General features: G+C 41.8%; 1 protein-coding gene across 2 annotated transcripts in view; it reads right to left on the bottom strand.

The window, feature by feature from the left end:
- The window catches only part of LOC123980416 (SH3 domain-containing protein 19-like), a 29,058-nt gene that overhangs the window by 3,927 nt on the left and 2,150 nt on the right, over positions 1-22,981 (bottom strand). Inside the window, exons 2-15 of one of the 2 annotated variants that reach the window (XM_046064788.1) lie at positions 16,997-17,033; positions 12,938-12,978; positions 11,126-11,213; positions 10,541-10,676; positions 9,899-10,079; positions 8,628-9,815; positions 6,065-6,136; positions 4,672-4,927; positions 3,375-3,669; positions 3,083-3,283; positions 2,300-2,358; positions 1,891-2,141; positions 626-657; positions 340-514 (exon numbers count right to left, since the gene is read on the bottom strand). In XM_046064788.1, coding sequence (XP_045920744.1) covers positions 340-514; positions 626-657; positions 1,891-2,141; positions 2,300-2,358; positions 3,083-3,283; positions 3,375-3,669; positions 4,672-4,927; positions 6,065-6,136; positions 8,628-9,815; positions 9,899-10,079; positions 10,541-10,676; positions 11,126-11,213; positions 12,938-12,978; positions 16,997-17,033 — 3,012 coding nt within the window. The remainder of the gene's footprint in view (positions 1-339; positions 515-625; positions 658-1,890; positions 2,142-2,299; positions 2,359-3,082; positions 3,284-3,374; positions 3,670-4,671; positions 4,928-6,064; positions 6,137-8,627; positions 9,816-9,898; positions 10,080-10,540; positions 10,677-11,125; positions 11,214-12,937; positions 12,979-16,996; positions 17,034-22,981) is intronic. The other variant, XM_046064789.1, reaches the window with a different exon arrangement.

Here is a 22,981-nt window from a genome sequence, read left to right as displayed (position 1 = left end):
ACAGACAGCAACAGATTTTCTGTCCTGGCTTAACTGTGTGACCCTGCTGCATCATCCTGTGTTTTGGTAAACTCCACCCACCTGGGACAACGAGGAGTACTAAACAAACCAGCAGGAGAGTTTGGAAATACTGTGGACAAACATTCACATGTGGTGTGTGTGTGTGTGAGACATTGTGAGGCTATGTGCTTTCATGTGAGTCTGTGTGTTCTTGGTGATTTCACAAACATGTGTGTTTTACTAAAAGTATTTAAATGTGTGAATTTTATACTTGATACTTGCGTTTTCTTCTGATGTATTTCAGAGTGTGTATTTCTGGAGTGTGTGTGTGTGTTGTACCCTGGCAGGACTGTGTGAAGGCTGCGGGGTAAATCCCCTCCCTCCCCTCCAGTCTTCCTCTCCTCCACTCAGCATCGATGTGCTCCGTCACTTGAATCAGCGCCCCCTTGTGGAAGCACAGATCCTCTGCGGTCTGACCGGGGAAGTCGAACACAGCCACAGCCCACTCCTTTGCCTGCACGCACACACACACACACACGTTAATATAAATTAACTTAAAATGATTTACAGTATATTATAGAAGTAGGAAAATGTTCAACAGTAATGTTCACACACACACACTCACCTCTGACTCTGGGTGCTGTGGCGTCTTTGGTGCTGTTGAGGACAAAAAACAAAAATCTATCATCACATTCAAATCTAAAGATGACAAAAAATGCATCAATCTGCTGTAAAGTTTCTGTATGCAGAGGCTTTCTTTTATCATCAGAAATGTGTTGGTAGAAAGAGACGTAAGGGAGAAAGACTGAAAGCTTTGTATACGGCAAGGAAAGGTAAAAGGGTTGCAGGAAGCAAAGACCCGCTGTGTTGGTGTATTTAGTCAACTTTTCACTGTTTAAGGACGCTCAGCTTTTCCAAAAGATGTCGTTCAACAAGTTTAGTTTCTAGAGTTTGATGTTTCTTTATCCTGCTGCTGCTGCAATACAAAGATATATTGTTGCTACAAGTTTAGAGTCGATCATGTTGGAGAGCAACACCAAGTGTGTCCTTGAACAGCAGGATTCTCAGCAATTTGAAGCCTCGGATATATTTTGAAGAAAGCTTGAACTTAGTCACATTTTTCTTGTTTCATTGTGATGGTTGTTGTATTTATTTGCATGTAACCACCCATTTCATGTAAATAAAGAAATCTGGTACTTAACCCATTTAAGATCTATTTCTTTACACTATTTGTTTACATCATTTACAAGTACATTGAGGAAAAGTTCATTTTTTCCCCTGTAATTTAAGTCAAAAAGTTTCTTTCATATATATATATATATAGATAGAAGTATTTCGAGCCTTTTTTTGTTTTAATCTGGATGATTACGGCCTACAGCTCACAGTAATCAAAACTCCAGCATCTCAAAATATACTGTAATTTTGGAATAAAGAATTTATGATAAAGAAATGTCTAGCTCTATCGGGGATTAACTCAAAACACTTGCAAAGGTTTCCTGAGCTTTAGTCTCTGTCTGGTTTCCACGATATTCACATTTTCTTCTGCACCTGCAGACATTGCATGTCGTTGGTCACTGTTGCTTCTTAAATACATACAGCTATTTTTCACCTACTTGTAAGTAACACTTCTTTGTTTACGTATCTTTGTTCAGCTTTGTTGTCCTTGTTTTCAGATGTTTGTCTACTTCTACATTGAGAGCAACTTAAACCTTGTGTGTGTCACATACTTGGCCAATGAAGCTGATTCTGATGTTGGACGACTACAAAAAAAAAGCCATTAGACTTTTTTGTATTGAGTATTTTTAACCATCAAATATAATCAATCAATCAATCAATCAATCAATCAATCAATCAATCAAGGTAAGAAGGAAGGTTGTCAGAAAAGCTCACCGGTAGTTTCTATCTTTGTGGTTTCTGTGGATGCTGGTTTTGCCGTTTCCCCCGGTGACGACTCCGGCTGTGGGGGCGGCTCCACCACCTCAGTGAAACTCAGGGGGAATATCCCGATTCGCCCGTGGATCTGGCCCCGCCCCCACTCCTGCCCAATGAGTGCCAGGAGGGCGATGACATCACCCTGGGAGAAGGTGAGCTCGTCATCCTCCTCTCCTTCGTAATCAAACAAGGCGACGCACCGAGGACCACTGCGCGCGCACACACACACACACACACACACACACACACCCACACCCACACACCCACACCCCCAAGACAAAATGAAACACAGGATAAACAAGTCTGGTCTATAAATAGTTCCTGTTTAGTTACAAGTCTGTCGTGTAGTTCATCATGTGTGTCTGACCTGACAGGAGGAGGGTCTGGCTGTTCTTTCTGCTCTGTCGGCTGCACAGGCAGAATGGACTAAATGAAAAAAAAAGGAAAACAAAACTATTAAATCCTGACAGATACAAAAGTTTACCTGTGGGAGACACAGTCAGAGCAGTTAAAGGAAATAGCTAGCTATGATTTAGTATTTTGAGACACTTTTTTCAATACCTTTCTTTAAAGAGTGATGTAACACTGACCAAAATTTAGTTGTAGTCAGAAAGTTTTACCTGTACAGTGATGTCACAGTGTCCCAGAGTACACCGTGACATCACTGCAGCTGGGTGAGAAGTTAACCCACAAAAACAAGATTATCACGAGGTGTTAAATTACTCTTTACGAAATATAAACATGTTTTTCTACAAAGTTCTCAAATGTTAAATATTTCTAAACACACATAAATCCGTCTAAAATGGGCAAACTTGATTCTATCTGATCAAAGAATAAGTAAAATGTTATGAATCTGGCCCCGATCAATGATGGGAGCTTCAATCATGATGGCTTTTGATGCTCAGTGTTACAGATATATTTTGGTTTAGTACGCAGCACTATTTGAGATCATTTATAAATATTTAAAAGGCACACCGCCCACCTTTTAGAGATTTATTCATCAGGATGAGAATAATATAAAGTAATTATATAGTTTCAACATTTAAAGGCTTTAAAAACAGACTAGGGGTGAGTTCAATCTCAAAACGTTTTGCACCGGTTAGCTACGGTTTTTGGACTGAGCGACATATTTAGCGAGCTGTTTCAGTACCTGGGAGTCTAATAGGTTGAGGCCCTCCAAGGGAAGTTTTGATTGGCTGTCCTGATCAGGAGCAGGCTCTGGTTGGGTGTCCAGGTCCAGGAGACACTCTGAGGGTTTGATGAGTGGGGTGACGGCGGTTTGACTCCTCCCTTCACCTGATAGAGGCTCTGAGGGGCTCGGGTCATCCAGAACGATGAGGACTTCCTGTTTCTGAGACAAAATTAAGAAATGACACGTCAGAGCTCAAATCTATGTTTGAATGTTTTTGTGAGAGAGTGAGTGTGCAATTGTGTGTCCATACCACGTAGCTGTTATAGAGAGGGTGTCCAGGTTTAGGGCGGGGGGGCAGAGGTGGTCCCCTCTTAAGTGCCTTTTGAGACTGCACCTGACTGGCTGATACAGGAGAAGGGCATGACCTGGTTTGCGAAGGCGAAGACCGGCTGGCCGGGGAAACGGAGGAGGCGGGGCTTGTTTTGGCAGAAGGAGGCGTCTTCTGGTTGGCCGTGGAAATTGAGTTGATGGCTGGAGGAGGTGGCCGCCCAGGGATGGACTTGATTGGTGGAGGACGGAAAGGCAGGGGCTTCACACTTGAAGGCCTGGAAAGGAATATGGATGACGAGACAGGTGAATTCATTAAAGCTGCAGGAAGCTGCAGCTTTCTGTTTGTGTTGTGACTTCAACATTAAAGATAATGTGCAATGTTGCACTTGAACATTTGGTGTAAAACTGTTTATCAAGAGTTTCCTCCTGTCATGACATTAACCTGACTCAGATAACCTGCTTAATGCTGGCCAAACACCTGAGGATAGTTGTGTTGCCTCCAATCATAAACCAGCAACAGCCGAGGAGAGCGAGCTGACCAGAAAGCGTCTCCAACATAGTTTATACTTGTGTGCACTATATAATGTATAAACCTGCTAATTCCCTCTTCATCCAGTTTTATTCTGTTATTGTTTTTCTGTGCACACACACACACACACACACACACACGCACACACACACGCACACACACACACGCGCACACACACACACGCACACACACACGCAACCAGCTGCCAACGACAGTCTGCCTCAGTGTTTGTTTATGTCTGTGAGATCCTAAATCCCCAGAACCACCACTCTGAAATACACCCGAGTGTCTGGTCCTGCATCTTGACTGAATCGTCTGGTGTGTGCCTTCTGAAAGTCTGTGTGTTTTTAAAATTGGTTAAGATTTTAAAATGTTCAGATGACAGTGAAATGAACAGTATAAATAGGATTACATTATGACATTAGTGTAAATGTACTGCTTGATTACGATAATCAGACTACCCTGTATGCAGCCAAATGTAACGACACAAACAAAAAAAGTCTTAATATATAATAAACTCATATTTTATATTTCACTTCCATCATTGCTGTTGGTGCACGTCTCTGTGTATCAGAGCCAGAGCACATTCTCGTTGTTCAGCAGCAACATCAGTCTGAAAAAACTGACATTTGACCCAAAACTGAGGAGCGTAATTCCAGTTTAATTAACTGCCACTTGCTTGGGACAGTGGAGTCATATTTCACGGTTCACCCCCGCCCCGCCGGATTATCACTAATCTCTTTCTTACCGTGGAGGGAGAGAAGGGTCTGAGGAGTTTGGGTTTGCAGGGCTGGTAGTTTCCGGTTTGGTCAGGATCACGGGGCCTTTCCTCAGGGCCGGAGCTGGAGACGGGGTTGGGGGTTTGAGCCCTGGAGTCGGAACCGGGGCCGGTCCTGAAGGTTTGGGTGCTATGGGTGGGGATGCAGCTGTAGGTTTGGGTAGAACTGGGTTTGGATCTGGAGGTGCTGGTGGGGCTCCGGTGGGTTTGGGGGCCAGGTGTGGAGCTGAAAACGGAGAGCAGATGTTTATTTAACTAGTTTTGTAACCATTACTATATAAAAATGTTCCTTTCTGTTACTGCTGTTGCCTCACTTTAGCTTCTGATCTGAATAATGAGCAGTTTGAATGTGTGAATCATAAAATAAAATACAAAACAAAAACATGGCCATGTTTCATTTCACAATAACTGTCATCTTTTTATCAACACGCATTTAATGACGTCCGACACCAATTAATTAATTGACAAAGTATGTAAAGATGCAGACCGACTTATATTAGCACCCTCTATCCATTTTAGGCTAACAGAAACGCCTCTGTGTTTTTGTACAGCGAGTGTGCATTCAGCTGTAGGCACAGTGAACAATGACGTGTTCAGAGAGTACTGGGGGTTTCACGACTGAAATAAATATTAGACTACAAATAAATCAAACATCTGGATAATATAAAAACACACATCAGGGCTTTTATCTCCCCTACCGTATACCACTACTAGCTACTTACATAGGATGAAAGCAAATAACTATGTGGGTAATAAGAGAAATACAAATACTTTTGTTCAGAGACATTATCCTGTCACACAGATACAGACTGCCTCTCGGTATACCAACCGAGTGTGCTGACTGGAAAAGTATTGTTTAGGGTTAGGGGCTGTGGAATATATAAACCAGAACAAAACCAAAAACACACTCGTAACAGGCTTCCTGGTTGACACAAATTCATGTAGCAGCCAATAAAGCCTGGCTAGCTGTATAATGGGAAGTCTCTGTCAAGCTGACCAATAAAAACACACACACACACACACACACACACACACACACAGTGACAAACTCACACAGCACTAACAACAGTGAAGGCTTTTTTCCTTCTCGCACAATCACAGCATTTTTCTTTCACAAGGCTTGAATTGAATAATATAACCCCCCCCCCGTGCGCGCTCTCATGAGGTTGCACACACACACACACAAAACCTCTCCACATGTTTGCATATTTCTGCAACATAATGAGCAAGCAAGATTTGTGTCTCTAAGCCCTCAAACACTCCATTGTACTAAAGCTACATCCAGCTTAGTGCGCGCACGCACACACACACACACACACACACACACACACACACACACACACACACACACAGAGTCACTTACTGCTGGCTCTGTGTGGTGAGGTCAGTGCTGCTGGTTTGCTCGGGATGCCCGGACGACCACTTCCTACTTTCACTGAAACAACAAAAAGAAAACTTGACTTAAGAAAATTTATATTTAGTTCTGTGAGCAGACTGTAGATCTCATCTACATTTGTAGCTGTTTCTCCCACATGCAACAACAGGCCAGATCTTTACACATGAATCCCTGAACAAACATGAGATGTGGGTAATTCAGGGGCCTGACACCAGGTCAGGGAGCTTCTCTCTAATCAGTAAATACTGAAAGGAAGAGTCGCTTCCAACAACCACTTTCCTTTCCTTCCAGCGTGAGCCCATCGCTTGTTGTTTAGTCGCAGATTACAATGAAACTCTGTTCAGCGTCAGAAACACCGACGTCACAGTGAATCCCAGAGAGGTTTTAGGGTAAACAGCAGAGACTATATCAAATGTCAGCATCAACACTTTTGACACTGGCCAGATCTCATCTTTCAAATGATGCGTTCAGCACATGTGAATCTGTTCGACCACTTTGTGTCGAAACACTTGAAACTTTATCCAAATATTGAGCCAGTTGAGCTCATAACACCAACTTCTGAAATGACCAAACCAAGGCTGTTAGTTTAGAGATTAACCAGACTTAGCCTGATAATCAGACTCAATTTGCATTTCATTTTCACTTTCACTTTTATTATTCATTATTAGCCATTTGTCTGTTAGCAGGCTAGCAATATGCGAGTGAAGTCTAAATTACAGCAGCAAAATATATGGTGAAATGCTCTAATTTAGGCCCACAACTGTTTTTTTTAGCATCTTGAAAAGTGGACACATTTGAAAAGAAATCTCTCTCCACTCTAAGAGAAAAACTGCTAATTCAGTCACTAAATAAACTTAAAGTTTATCAGCAGCAGCTACACATTCGGGTTATCTGGCAGATAAGCAGTGTAAGCAGGAAGCAGCAGGCTTCGTTCAGACCTCACGTAAATATTTGTGAAACAATCTGAACAGAGAGGCAGGAGTGCAGCAGCTGATAATCTTTAACTGATTTAATAGGCTGTTCAGTCCACAGTCAGCACTGCGCTACATCGCAGAAACAAGAAACACTGACAGACTGTCCTGTAAGTGAAGCATCACAGGGTCAAATCCCACAACGGCCAACATGTCTTTCAACAGCCGGGTGTGAAGAGCCACTCAACTAAAATATTATGATTAATAGAAAATCAGATGTCAACCCTCTACATGGAAAATGCTGTAATGTTTAATGTGTTCAGGGCTGCAACAAACTACTAATTATTTTCCTTGATTAATCGATTAATAATTTGTTCCAGAAAACATCAGGTACAGATTAATGTGACTGCTGCCAAAGAAAATATTTAGTTTACCATCACAGAAGAATTTGAAAACAAGTAAATATAGATATTTTAGAAGCAGGAATGTGAAACAAACTAAGCTGTTGCCATTTGACTTTCTGTCAGTTAATCTGTTCAGATCCAGCTATGATGGTTACCTTTCGCATGTGGAATCAGTCCAAAAGATACTCTTCCCAGTAACAGTCAGCATGTCTGTCAACAGCCAAGACTTTAAACCTCCACCTGCTCATTTACTATGAGTCACTCTGTTTACGACATCAACGTCTTAAATGTGAACGTAAGTCCTTCTCAGTTTACAGGAGGCAGTAAAGTCGGGATTTTCCTGCCACACAAAAACACATCTGTGGGGATGAAAGAGGGGAAACTTTGCGAAATCTCTTCCGAGTTGAAGTGTTCTTGGTTTCCAATGTCGTCGTGACAACGAACAGTTGTTGTTGATGACTAACTTGTTTACACCGAGGAAACGGAGGAGCTGCTCACAGCTGGAAAAAAGTGGAAGGTGGTTGCAGTTTGCCTCACGCCTGACAGTCTGTTGATTATTTTGTATATTTTTGAATTTAATATGCAAAAAACTGTACACTATAAATATTAGTACACAGTATCCTGTATACACTCAGGCTGCAGTCTTGAATTGGGACGCAGTTATTGTTTCTGACGTGAGTTCAAACAACTACAACAGCAACACGTGCAAATTTCTTTTGTGAGCAGCTCAGTGGTGTTTGTATCATGCTAGCACTTCCAATTAAAACTCCCAAAATAAAGCTTTAGTGTTCACGTAGTAGCTAGCAGCAGGGTTAGCTTGCAAACAGAGCAGCGCTGGCCTTTCAAAATAAAATCCCTCAGCATTTAGCAAACATAAGATCAGAAACAGTATCGTGCAAATTAGGAACCAGTGCTGGATGAGTTAAAGTGAATCACTTGTGTGTAAATCCCTTTTTAATATGTTTATTTTTGGTTAAGCAAAGGGCTTAACAGGAATTTTACTTTTGCAGTTTTCAGGACTGGTATGATACAATCTGGGGTTGCAGATATCTTAGTATGTTTCCACAGTAAAAGGTCTGAAAATCACTAGACCCATGTAATATATTTTGTTGAGTTTTGTCCTTACAGTATCCCAAATGCTTCCAACAATTTTCAAACCTGGAGAACCAAGTACAGACTGCACACTGCAGGTCAGACTGCAAGAATAAAACTCACCAGTTTGGTTTGCAGCGTCCTGTGCCTCTTCTCTTCCAGCCTGAGTCTCTGTCTGCGCTCCACTGCCGACCTCTGCAGAGGGTCTCGGGGGCAGAGGTGGGGTGGTGCGCCCAGCAGCCGTGCTCTTATCAGGGTTCAGGGCTCCTACGCTGGCCCTGGGGGCGATTGGAGGTCTGGGTGGAGGTTTGGGGTTGGCTGGTGGAAGGGTCTCACCGACAGACGGGGTAGGTTTGGGCGGAGAGGGCCTGGGGGCCGGGACAGGGGGCGAGGCAGAGGCGAGGCATGGGGTACCAGGCTCGGTGGCAGTTTGAGGGTTTAAGTCTGTAGAAGGAGCTTCTGTTGTTTTCAAAGCCTCAATGATCCCCGTGTCTGCCGCTCCTGCTGTCCCGCCATCATCTTCCCAGAATGCCTTACCGGATGGTTTGGGGGAATGTGAAACGTTTTTGGGTTTCGGGGCGACAATAGGAGGGACAGACTTGGCTGGTTGCCCCTGGAGACGAGGGCGTGGCCGGGGTTCAGGTCTCTTTGTGACAACAAGGTCTCTGCTGTCGCCACAGCTCCCATCAGCCACCTGCTGCTGCTGCTGCTGCTGCTCAAAGGCTTGTATCCTCGCTTTCAGAGTCGCCATGTCCTCCTCGTCCTCTCCGTCCTCGCTCTCTGATTGGCTGTGCTCACTGCTGTCGCTGCGGCGTTCTGGAAAGCCCCAGTCGTCGCTGCTGAAGGCCTCGAGGAGCTCCTGCAGGTACTTCCCCTGACTCACCTCCTGGTTAGCAGCGTCAGATCCACTGCGGGCAGCTAGCGTGGCCAAACCGTCGTCACGCAGTTTCACCAAAGTCTGAACTTTGACCTCGCTGCTGATCGGCTGTACACTGAGCCTGGAACGGGGTCGTGGCTTGGGACGCTCCAACGGGACGTGAGAGGAAGTGACAGGAGGAGGTGCCACGTCAACGGCCGCAACAGACTGATCCCACTGGTCAGTCTGAGCTCCGGAGGTTGAGGTCAAAGGTGAACAAAGTTGTGTCTGAGCGGCGCCGTGTGTGACCGTCTCAGGGTGACTGTTTGGTACAACGCCGTTACTGTCGAGGTTGGTGGGTGTTGACTGGCTGGCCGTGATAGTGAGGTCATCAACGTTAGACGGTTTGGGAGGGCTTGGGAGAGGCGGCCGTGGTGGTTTCACTGGTCGTTTCGCTGCACACAATTTTTTTTTATTTTACTCAAATATTTTTTAACAAAAAAAAAAGTGAAAGAATAAATGTTGAGCTCCCTCTCACCCTGTGAGTCTTGTGGGTCGGGGGAAGATCCTGGGTCAGTCTGGGTGGCAATGGTTATTGTAGTAGCTGGACGTGACGAAGAGGAGGAGGAGGAGGAAGAGGAGGAGGAAGTGGACGGAGGAGGAAGGAGAACCTGCTCCTGTGTCTTCTCCCTGATCACCTCCTCATAGGAAGGAGGAGGCTGAGGACGAGAAACAAGAGTCACTTTTTCAAGCAGAAATGCCGAATCTCTTCTTATCCAGCTTCTCAAGTGTGTGTTTACTGTAAACACAGTATTTTAATACATCACCGTGGTCTCTGGGAAATAACTATTATTAGTATTTTCTGACATTTTAAAGGGTCGAGATAATTATCTAACGAGTAAAAACAGAAAGTAGCAGCTTGTTTTTGTCTATTTTTGAAATGGAAGCTGCAGCGGTTGTGGTTGTAAAAGTATGTTCATTTTTCTTCATTTTAAATTAAACTGAATTGAAGTCAAAGGAGAAAACAAACTGGCAGATATTTTTTCAGCGACAATTGCGGCTAAATAATCCGCATGGTAACAATCTCCCATTAAAGAAGAAGAAGATGACGAAGAAGACGACGACGGCGACGACGGCGACGACAATGACGACGAAGACGACAAATCTCAGACGGAGTTACCTGTATGGACGGAGGGATTGTGGGTCCCCAGATCTGTGCGGCAGGAGGAGGGGGAGGTGGAAATCCTGCAGAGGCCCCGGGGAACCAGGATGTGGAGGCCAGAGGCTCCGCTGACAGGATGGTAATTTCTGGTCGCCTGGCATTGGTTCCAGATAACAGGAAGTCACCAACAGAGAAATTCATGTTTTGACAAGCTGAGATGCACATTTCAATTTTCCACTTAGAAAGTGTGTTTTTCCAACTGACATTCTGCACAGTGAATCCAGTGAAAACTCTTCACATGGAGCTTATTTACTGTAAACAAACCGCCACACCTACCTGTTTACTGAAAATCTTTTTTTTCCTAACCTGACAGATTAAAGACCATCAACAAAATAATCTATCCGCTCTGCACTGTCACCAACTGACTGTTATTTTACAACAACAAGATGTTTTAATCAAAAGAGACAAAACAGGCTGTGATATTCAGAGAGTCTGACTCAGAAGATAATTTAGCATAATTTGACTTTGACACACTGGTTCAGCCTCATGAAACGGTTCAATTTACTACTATCATCTAGTGACGACAGTTTAACAGTGTCTTACCTCCTGTCTCTGTCTCGCTCTCTGTCTCGCTCTCTGTCTCGCTCTCTGTCTCGCGGCACCTCAGAGAGAGATGTTGGCCTGGCGGAGGCTGAGAGAGAAAACAGAGCGTTAAAGAAAGATCACGCCGTTAAGAAAGACATCCTGCTGAAACACGTTGTTTTAAACAAGGAAGTGAGTATTTTAAATCACTGGTGTTTCTCTAATTACAAAGACATATTGATCAAATGAGCTTAATAAAAAGAATAATTAAATTTAAGAATCATACAGCAGGAACAGGTCAGCTGCAGAATATACAGTGTGTGATGTTGTCCAACAGCTTGTGGGGATTTAGATCAGGTTTTCAGGGGTAAAAACTACAGATAAACTACAGATCAATGCAAAAGCATGCATTGTAGCAGAGATTTATTCAAACCCCAGTCAAGATAGAAAACAATAATAAGAGGGAAACTATAAATTAAGCACAATGCATCTGGATTTTTGTTGTGATTTATGTAATCACACAGCCTTTAAAAAAAAGTTGGTTTTTAAAAGTAGATTTAGAATATGTGTTGTACATTGTAAAAAGACTGTTCTCGTATTTTAAAGCTACATGAGGGGAATCTAAAAGGACGAACGAGGGTGCAAGTGGTTAAACAGTACACTGCGGGGCAGTCCAGTCTTGGGAGTTGCTGCCTTCCTTGCCATGCTGGATTTTATTACCCAACAAAAAGGTCAAAATGCATATTTTCCTTTTTTAAAAAGCCACAATTTTCCAGGTCACAATCCAAGTGGCTTTCCACAAAGCTCTGTTAAACAAATTACCATCTTTCTTCTGCACTTACAGTTTAGACACTGACACTCTCAGGAACATATTAACCTTTACAACCTTTAGCATTAATAACGCCACTCAGATTGATAACTTTTTATGCACCTCCCAGTAAGCCCTACCATACGATATTATCACAATACTTGCAATTTAAAATATATTGCGATATACTACAATTTCATGTATCGATACAATATTACGACGGAAAATATCGCTATACTTTTCTGTTTCCCCCCCCACGCCAACCTCCCAGACATAATCAGTTTACTTGTACGTTCTTCAGGGCACCTTTATAAAAGGAGTCTAACTCAAACATTTAGTGTTTCATTGATTGCAAATGTACAGTGTTGAGTTGTTAATTCTTGGAACAGTGGAAAGACTAATAAAGGTGGTTTTGGTGAGTTTTATTTTGTTTCACGATGCGTTAAGAATTAGTTCACTAGAACAAAGAAACTTGAATTCAGATGATGTATGGTGGTATTTTTCTATTTGCTTTTCCTTTCTTGAAATTTGGGAGTTAATTTTGTTTATTTATTAGACTTGTGTGAACATCGCGATGTTGCCGCTCACACACATCTCCCATCTGAATCAACAAGAGGTATTTTATCAGACTCTGTAAGTGGTAGAGTGAGACAGTACGGGCCGGGGCTTGATTGTTAGCATGCTAACTTCAGTAGATATGTCTGCAACACAACACACGTACGAGTTCAACAAAACGTCAGAGCTGATACGTCTTTACATTGTGTTAATCACGTTAGTTCATTTATTGAACATTTTAATACTAAAATTCAGTCCATATCTGGGGTTCCTTGTTTTACATTTTGGAAATCAGCCAACTGGATCTCAAGTTTCAGAGTCCATCTGCACAGTGATTACAGGGTGATTTTTTTTTCTAAAGCCACCTGGTTCCTTCTTAACCCTTCTTTTTCTTTCTTTCTTTCTTTCTTTCTTTCTTTCTTTCTGGATGGATGGATAGAAAAAACACACAAAGAAGAAGGAGGACTCACTTCTCTTGATGACTGCTCTGATGGACGACAGTGGACCCTGGCTGTAGAGAGAGAGGGAGAGAAAAGATGAAAACATTATTCCACCACTGCTGCCACCTCGTCTAACTCTCCACACATGTTTTTCTAGCCCTCTTGGCCATTTCGACACAGTCTGCCTAACTCTATTTTTAACTTGTGAGCTCCACTTTGCTTCACATTCAGACAGCTATGACTTGCTTCAGGGTACCTCAGCGTTAGAAGATAAATCTGGCAAAGAACAAAAGCTTGGCCCAAACAGCAGCTGACACGTCCAAAGTGCTCACTACGGTCAGAAAGGATGCCTTTTATATCTGTTGCCAACAGGTGTACTCCAGACCAACACTGGAGGCTGACCTTAGACCACGTCCTGATTCAATATTAGCTTCACCAAACCTGGCTGAACTCTCAGGGCAAACACACGTAAACAAACAAAATAACACTCTCCAACTGGCTGTTAGTGTGAAACAAAATCTGACATAAAAACAAACTCCTCAAAGAAAACTGAAGATATCTACAGATAGAGATGATGTAAAACAGAGAAACATCCTTTTACAGCCCAGAGGAGAGAGACTGTGATGGTATTTTGTACTGTCTTCGTTTTGTGTATCCTGAGCTTGGAAAGCACTTCAGTCAACTAAAGTTGTTTTTAAATGTGTTAATTTATAGAGCTATTAAAGCGGCAACTAATCATTTGTCTGGTTTAGAAAACGAAGCTGATACCTGGCTGCTGGCCCCGACACACAAACAGGATTTCTGACTCACTGAACGCAGAGGCCTTTTACAATCAGACAAAAAAGAAGCCGACACAAAACGCTTCTTAGATCCAAAAGTACTTTCTTCAACTTAACAGTTTCTCCTTTTGTGGTTTGTTAAAAGCTGTTAAATCCAAAACCAGGACAGATACCATGATATAGAGCGAACGACGACAGAGCAATAATGTAACCAACATGAAGCTAACATGCAGAGAGGAGACGGACAGCAGCTCCAGGCAGCGATACAGAGACAACTCTCCTGCCTCGAGTGCTAATCATTTAATGTTACCTGGCACACAATTCATGGCTGGGATAGTGTTGTGTTGAGGGGTGCGAGCCACTTTGAGCCAGGGCTGAGTACAAACACAGGATTTATTGTCAGCACACACATGCTGAACGAACAGCTAGCGAGGAGATATTTGCTCAAATTTGACAGAACATTTTTTTTAAATAGGGCTGATCAATAAAACAATAATTATTGCACAATAATTTATATCAATGTAAATATAACAATCATCTGATTCACAAACAAATCAGCACTTAAGTGTTTTATTAAGAAAAAAAGATTTTACTTAATTTAACACATAAAAAAATCATAATTGTTTATAATGTTCTACTTCAGATTTGTTAAGTGATCACAGTTTGTCATGTTCGGACCACAAAGAAAAAATTAAAACCATAATTAATTATCTGGTTTCTTTCACTTTGGAGCAAAAATCAGCTTTTAAACTTGAAAGAAATAATGATTTGAGATTTATTGTGATAATTATCGAGAACACAACTGATTAATTACTTAATTGATAACTAATTATCGTGATAAAAGTTTTGGCCATATCGCCCAGCCCCACCTTTAAATGTTGTTTTCACCCTGAACAATCGTCCAGAGCAAAGAATCTGCTGAAATCACATTTTGAGGCTAAATTTTTAATTCCCAGCGGGACACATTTTGGAAAATTCCCCTGACTTCATCTGTCTGCAACCTAAACTGTCTAAATGATTCAAAGATATTCCAGGAGCTCCAGGACGAGTGAGGAGCCTGAAATTGAGCCAAAGTTCGTCGTTGCTCTGCAGGTTAGGAATCAACAGACTCACCCAGACGACAGTCTTTCTGGATCACTTTCTCAGTCTTTTAAATCATCCCTCAGTCTGTTTTCTTTCCCTGTGTCTTTGTCTCTGACCGTCTCTCTTGCTCTTTCTGCTGCTAACCATGAACAGACACACATGACTCACCCTTGCCGCTGCCCAAACAAACACACACACAGCTTTACTTTAAACAGTGATGGAAAAAACTCCTCTTATCCTTCTTATTTCATTTCTCCCTGCTCACTGAAAAACAGTTGGACAAAACAGGAAACACTGATAAAGTTTGAGGCTGTAGTTTGTGTTTTTGTGAAGTCAGAGCTGGTGAGCGATTCATTTGTGAACTCTCTGCTGATGTTAGTTTTTCCTGCGTTTGGCAAACTTTCGGGCCTTTTTCCCTTCAACCATTACATCATTTTGGGGTGTGATCAGGCAGAGACTGCCGTAAATCACAACTATAAAGGCAGAAAGGCAAGTGAGGGTTTAGGAAACAAACTTTATAATGAACAGACAGACTCAAACCAGAATCATCAATCATACTAATGGTGATAATGGTGCACACTTCCCATACTTCAGTTAGTACCAGTAGGGATGCACTGATCCGACTTGACCCTTTGTTATTTGATTACTAAAAAGCATCAAGACAAATTCTTTGCGCTGTGATCAAGTGAACACGACATGATTATGACGGCGCTGTTTGCAAAGTGAAGGAAGAGAGAGCAAGCAAAAGCACTTCTTAAGTGATTACTTTATGAATCAATGAAATAATCTGTAGAATACTTGATTACTAAAATCATCGTTAGCTGCAGACGTGATGCGCACCCTGTTGTTGATTTCATGTTATTCTACTAACAGTTGGTGGCTGTAACACGCTGACAAACGTAGCAATGGGCCAACAAAGACAGTGCAGAAGACGACTGCTTGCCGGCAAACATGAATGTAAATGATGCAGGTTTTAAAATAGTTTAAGAGGACGGAAATTTGTTAGACCTCAGGGATACACAATGTTTTAATGCTTCCATGAAAAGTCCACAGGGGGCCTTTAAGAGAGAAGCAGGCTTCTTTATCAAACTGTCATTTTGGGAACCAACGAGCACTTCAGTTGAAGCACAGTTACAAGTGTGTTTTCAAAGCAACTGACTAATATACAAAGACAGAGGATGTCTGCTGCCTGAACGGCTGCTGCATCAGTCACAAACAAACTAACAGACCTAAACAGATCCAAACCAAATGCAAAACTTCCTGTAGCTGCGTCCCAGTAAAGAACAGCTGAGTCTACCTTTTAATGTGAAGCAGCTGCTGGAAGTGTTACATTAGCATTACTGCAGAAAGCTTTGCTTAGCTGAGTTTTCACTGAAGTTAGAAACTGGCCTACATTCACACGTGGCCATTTTTCACAGCTGACTTTGTCAGTCGATCACTTTTAAACACAGAGAAGAGATGCAAAACACAGAGCCGAGGTAATGAAAAGCATGAGGTGTACGCACAAAAGCTGACTTACATAAATATTTACTTAAACAAACCAAACAAAGGCCTAGAAAATGATTTCATGGTGATTCTCTAACGCTGTCTGCTCCCTTTACACAGACTAATGCGCACAGTCTGCTGTTTTGTCACGCAGCAGGGGCTTTCAAACGTTTAGCAGCCTTCTTGCAATCCGTTTCTCTTGTTACCATCTTTTAAGAGAAATCAGCTCAAACTGAGGCTCTGTTCCTCCCATAAACTCACACACACACACACACACACAGACACTCATTAAACTCTGTGACTCCTCCGGCTGGTTGACATGCCAACCGGACAACAGCCAAAATATTTCTAGGAGTGTGTCAGACCCTGAGACCAAAGGGAAGAAAAGTAGTTCCTGCAAGTCTGCGAGGACCCTGCAGCTGGAGTTAAAGAGCAGAAACTGTTTACTGCAGGTTTGTAAAGATAGATGGATGTTTTTTTTTTTGTTTTGTTTTTTTAATATTCTAATATAATACAGCAGGTTTAAACACCATAACCTTTCACTTAGTGATTCACTCTGGGTAAAACTACTCCAGAGAAATCAGAATCACCTGAATTCAACATCAAACGCACCTCCTTTGCCAAATCTCTCTCTCTCTCTCTGCATGTGGCTCATGTTAAACACTTCCTGGTTCACACTTATTCATCTTGACCAAACTGCCAGGTAAGACAAAGAAGAGGAAGAAGAACAAAAAGATCTTACCTCTGACGCTGCTCGGGCTTACGCCGGTCAGGACGACCTGGGAGGAGACAGAGAGGGAGAAAGATTATGATTAACAGGCCTCTACATTCAAACTAATTTCTCAGCGGACAACGGACTGAAACACATCGTGCACCTCACATCAGGTATCAGAAGTGGGCTTTTAAAGCTTGGTCAGATTCTTTGACCACACAACTTCAGATCTTGTCGAAGCCTAGACTACATCTTTATTTATTCTGTGCCATCCAACAGACTCAACATCCACAACTAATTAGATTCCCTATGTGAGAAGACCACATCCACAGGGTCTTTACGAGGAAAATGTCTTCAGCTTGTTTCCTGTGACGGCTTCCTGTTGTCCATCTGGAGAGTGGTACTGTTGTTTTGGTCTTGTGTGCATATAGAGTTTGCATTGTGTGTGTATAAACACCTTCATGTCTCTTTATTCTGGTTTTCTTGCAGGTTCATGTGGACCGCTTCCCTCCTGACTGGACACTGCTGTCAGTCCTGTAAGTTGTAAAATTTTGCCTGATGAAGGTCTAGTGCCAAAACGTTCCCAGCTAATAAATGTTTTACTGCAAGTTAGACAGTGTGCGGGAGTTTATTTGCAACCTTTGATCGAAACACCCTGATAGTTTTTGCATCTGACGACCCTCCTCAACTGTTTGTCAGTGTGTGGACAATTTTTCTATGAAATGGGTAGCATTTTTTGTTAATTTATTTTTTTTATTCCCCAAACTAAGGTTTTAAAAAAGTGTTGTATTTGCCCCAATTACCAAAAATGTCCGAATGATACCCAGCCCTGGTGGTTAAGCTGAAAGAAAGGAATGATCCTTCCAGTGTTTTATCCCAAAGAACAAATCAGTTTTATACATCACGCAAAACTGACACGCTGTCAAAACGCATGACATTAATAAATTTAAATAAAAAATAAATGCAAACTTGTTATTGAGTCGATGATGTCGTATCTGGTTTAAATGACAAACAATCCTCTCCTGTACAGGAAGTTATGCGTTATACGTTTCCAGTTTGATAGGAGTAGAACGAAGAAGAAGTAGCAAAGCACACACAAAAAATAGCGCCACCTACTGAAACTACATCAAAATAAAATGGAGGAGGATGTCCCTGTCCACGCAGACTAAAGTGCAGTTTAGAAAAACTCCAGTAACGGACACAGAGCAACAATAAAGAGGACAAAAGTAAAACAATTTTGAGGATTAACACATCCTCACCTTGTCGTCACCTTTTCAAGTTGAACAAAGAACAGAGAAAATGTCTGTGTGCATTTTCCCATTTCCTACCTCCCTTCCTGTGACAGTCAGGTCAGCGCTGCTCCCTGTAGCGTCCAGACAAACTAAATGTTTGTAAAATATTCTGCAAAGACTTTCTTCTACCTTCCGTCTTATTCTGCTAATCCAAAACTGAACATTTCTCTTTTCTCTCCTCTATCTTCTTCTTCTCTTCCCCCAGCTCTCTCTCTGTCTCTAAAACTCTGGACCGCCCGTCTGTTCTGGACAGCTCCCTGATAGGCAGAGAGCATCCAGGAAGTGAGGCTGTGATTGGCTGCTGTGGATTTCTGCTGGAGTCATCAGGATTTTTTAACACTTCCAGATGTTCGTCCTGCAGCAGGCTGGCTGAGCTTCATGCTGGAGCTGCGTTCAAACACGCCGCTGCACAACGCAGCACATTTTCCACTGCGCCCATCATCTGTTTGGCACGGGGAGGTCACAGGTTGGAGCTAGAAGAGATTTTAGCTCAAGGAAACTTGACCATCATGAAGACAACACATCCTTGAAGCTGCTATAGTATATTTGTATAGATGTAACACATTAAGGAGAACAGATGTAAAAGATGATGAACCCACAGAGAATTATCACTACCCCTGCAGTTCCCCTCAACTTCTCAAAGCTTTAAGCAAATTTCAGCTCACTGTTTTGGTTTTACAGCCTGAAATTTCACTGTTGTGATCACTCTACTGCTCTCATTAAACTAATTTCTAGACTGTTCTCAGTGAAAAGCTTTGATAAACCCACAGTACACTGCCGACTCCCACATACAAGGTGACAGACTAGCTAGTGAACATCGCGGAGCAATTACCTGCTAAAAAGCCAGATATTTTCCTCAGGAGGCATATGTAAAGCAATACAAAGCTAAAGGAGGGTGAATACTGGACTCATTCATCAGGTGGACAGATCCACGATTAGGGCTGCAGATAAGAATTAGTTTTATTATGGACGGTCTATAAAATGATGCCTCTCACAATGTGGTAAAATCTGATGTGATATCATCAAATTCTAAAGATATTGAGTTTATCATCACATAAAAGGAAGAAAAGCAGCAGCTCCTCAAAACCAAGAAGCAGGAAACAGGGAGTGTTTGGCATTTTATAAGGGAATTTCAAATGATCACTTTGATAATGTCAGTGTTCCCCATATGTAGGGCTGGCGGTATATCGGTTTATAATGTATACTGATATAATTTCAAAAGAGATATTAAATTAGACAATACAGTTTATACTGATATAGTTTGATGTTGAGTTAATTATTAATATGTTTCCGCGAAGTCCTGCCAGCGTTTGCTCCTCTCTCTCGCAGCCGTCTACTCATCAACATGGCGGGAGTCACAGTGCTGGTCGACACTGGTAAAGACCTGGCTTGTGAAAAGAAAAGCACGGTTCATTCAGTGTTTCCCACACATGCACTTTACTTCGGTGGGCCGTCCAGGTTAGGAGACACATTGTAGCATTTATCAGAGAAACAGGGTGATTACGTTACAAGTCGCGACACTGCGGATATTTTACAAGTGCGGAGCAGATAAAGCGACAGTGAACACACCAGTCAGATGTTACGTTAGCTACCGCGTTGGTTTTGTTTTGATAAGCTATGTAGTCAACACGCCTCCTTTCGGTGACTTTATAGAGCCTAGCCTACTACTGATGGAGGAAATCACCTAAGCGGACATACAGAGAGAGAGAGAGACGGTAAAGCCCCTTTTCCACTGCACGGCACCAGCTCACCAGCTCCTTCTTTTGGTTTTCCACTGTGTAGAAGTTGTACTTATACCTGCTAACAGGTACTTTTACCTAGGTAGGTTTAAAGCTGCACAAGACAATATTTTTTCTTGGAGGTATGCGTACAGCAGAGCAGATGCGCTCTCCCTGCCGTCAGTATGGTCACGTGGAGGGAAACACTCACCGACCAATGCTGGGACACTTACATGAGACATTTATCACCTCGCACGTTAACAGACGAGTCTGTGTGGAAATAAAAACCTTTTGAAGCAGTCTGGAAACATCTGACCGCCTACTTAAATCCATTAGAGGATGACGTTCACCTCCACCTTAATCAAAATGCCAACTAGCTCCAACATCTTTCTTCTTCTTTATTAAACTGACAATGTTGATATCATTGACAACATATATAAAACGATTAACTTGAGATTAATCTGCATTTCTCAAAGCTCAGGCGAGGCTGAAGAGAAACCCCATGTGGAAACAACAAACTCTGAATGCCGGATAAATGAATCACAGATTAAACCCGGAGAGAGAGAGACCGGAACCACAACAAACACTGTTTCCCAGTGGGTGAGTTAATGTTGTAGCGCTCGTGTCACCAGCCTGGGCTGTACCCAAACACTTTGCATAATCTCCAGAATAGTTTCCTGCTTGTTGAAAACTCTTTGTGTAGTATTGGTGAATCAAACTATTTGAAGTTAAAGATGAAAAGCACTACATTGCTTGAGTCTAATTACACAACAACAGCTGACTCAGACTTTTTACCATGTTTAAGCCTCGTTCTGACAGGTGGACTGAACTCAAGTTTACCATTTATTGTGAAGTTTTAAAAGCTTTTAAAGTCCTTTATACTACACACTGGACATTCTGCGCAGCTCTTATTGCTTTGGTGTTTCAGTAATGCGTTTCCCTGTTGGATGAAATGTCACCAATTCTCACCTGAGTGAGTGGATTTTTAACTTCCCCGTTCTTCTTCTTGTTTATTAAATGTAAAATGAACCACTTCCTTTTCATATAGTGGAGAAAACATCAGCACAGAGGATTTTATGGACAAAATCCTCATCATGATTTATTGAATTTTTAATCATTCAAATAAATAAACCATGATTTGGCAAAGAAACTTGTTCCCTTCTCCACATCCTGGCAGAATTGATCTGGGGATGTTGTGTTATGCGTCTTAACCACTACGTCAATAATCAATTTTGGTAAATGATTATTTAAGACAATAATCAAGCAAAAACGCCAAATATTTCCTGGTTCCAGTTGCTCAGATGTGAGGATTTGTTTTATGTGCTGCTTGGTGTTGTTGGTCATTGTAATATGACAAACTTTGGGTTATGGACAAAACAAGAAACTTGAAGAGATCACACTGAGCTCTGGGACACAGTGGAGGGCATTTATCTTGACATTTAATCGATTAATAAATTTATTTAAAAAACTAATCAACAGATTAAAGGGATAGTACCTGCAGTAGATGGCCGTCAGCTTGTGCCCCGTCTGGGGAAACAGAATTATACCGGCATGCAAGCTAAGCAATGTACTGCAGCTGACAGGGTCAGCAGCTAATGTGTTCTAGTTACCTAAAATAATAATAATAATAATAATAACAACCTTTATTTGTAGAGCACTTTTCTTCTTTTAAAAGAAGGCCCACTGGAAAAACGACATATGTACGACACATAAGGGGTCCTGGAAGGGGGTACCAGGGGATCCTCAGCAAAAAGTTGCAATTGTAATTTAAAAGAAAGCACAGCAGATTTAAATTTTATTTTATTAACCACAATTCCTTAATTGTATAATTATGTTACAGAATGTGTGCATATTTTGGTCGTGGGTTTCATAAACTTTATGTAATACAATATCTAAAAGACAAAAATTCAGATGGGGAAACCTGGGACAAAATATTATCGAACGGGGGTCAGTGGTCTAATTTCGGTCAGTTAAGGGGTCCTCAACCTGTAAAACTTTGAGAACCACAGTCAGTATTCCCACACATTAGTGCAACTTAGCGGTGTACAGTATAAAAGGTGTCTGGCACCTTTCAGGTGGCTAAAATATGTTTTGCCGCTGACCCTGTCCACAGCAGTACATTGCTTAGCTTCTGTGCCATTACAACTCTTTGCTTCTCCGAACTGGGGACAAACTGACTGTCATATACTGCAGGTAATACAATGACACAGCCCCACTTCAAAAATCCCAAACTCTCCCTTTAATAAATAATGGAAATCATTGTTGGTCGTAGCCCTTCAGTCAAGTTTATTCACATACAAATCTGTGCAGAAGTTATTGAAAACTGACTTTTCCAGAGCTGCTTTAATGTTTGAGTTTAATGTCCTCTGCTACCTTACTGTGTTTTTAGTTATCTAGGATCATTTTTAACTTGTCCTGTAAAGGGTCTTTGCGTATCTTCTTGAAAAGCGCTATATAAATAAAATGTATTATTATTACGCTCCCTGATTAGCAACAATGTCTGCAATGGCAGTAACATAATAACTGTTCCTGGAGTCGTATAAATGGTAGAAAATGTCTGACTGTTAACATCTCGTCTCACAGTATATATATTGTAGAGGTAGGTTCAGATAGCCGGTTCAATTTGGATCTATTTCCTGGAAGGCAAAACACATCTTTTATATCTTCTCCCTTCTATTTATTTGCAAAGACTAATGTACAAAAACATTTAGGTAACATTAGCAGGCTTCTCGTTCATAGCCAGAACTAAACCGTGGTTGATTATATCAACTGTAGCTCATAAACATTAATTCAAATCAATACTTTGAGCTCATCAACTCCATAGTTCTGAGTCAGGAACTTCTTTATGTGGATCAAGTAGCATCGGGTGTAAAAGTTTGTTATCAGCTGATCAGAACAATCAATCATCAACATTTCAGATCACCTGCTGCTCTGCTACATTTTCAGGTTGTAGCTACAGGCTGTGAACAGGCTGACTTAATTAATGCGAATGTAGTGGGTACCAC

Source organism: Micropterus dolomieu, linkage group LG12 (assembly GCF_021292245.1).
Source record: "Micropterus dolomieu isolate WLL.071019.BEF.003 ecotype Adirondacks linkage group LG12, ASM2129224v1, whole genome shotgun sequence".
Lineage (NCBI taxonomy): Eukaryota > Metazoa > Chordata > Actinopteri > Centrarchiformes > Centrarchidae > Micropterus > Micropterus dolomieu.
Note: the sequence above shows the minus strand (reverse complement) of the source record. Positions and strands in the feature narration are given on the sequence as shown.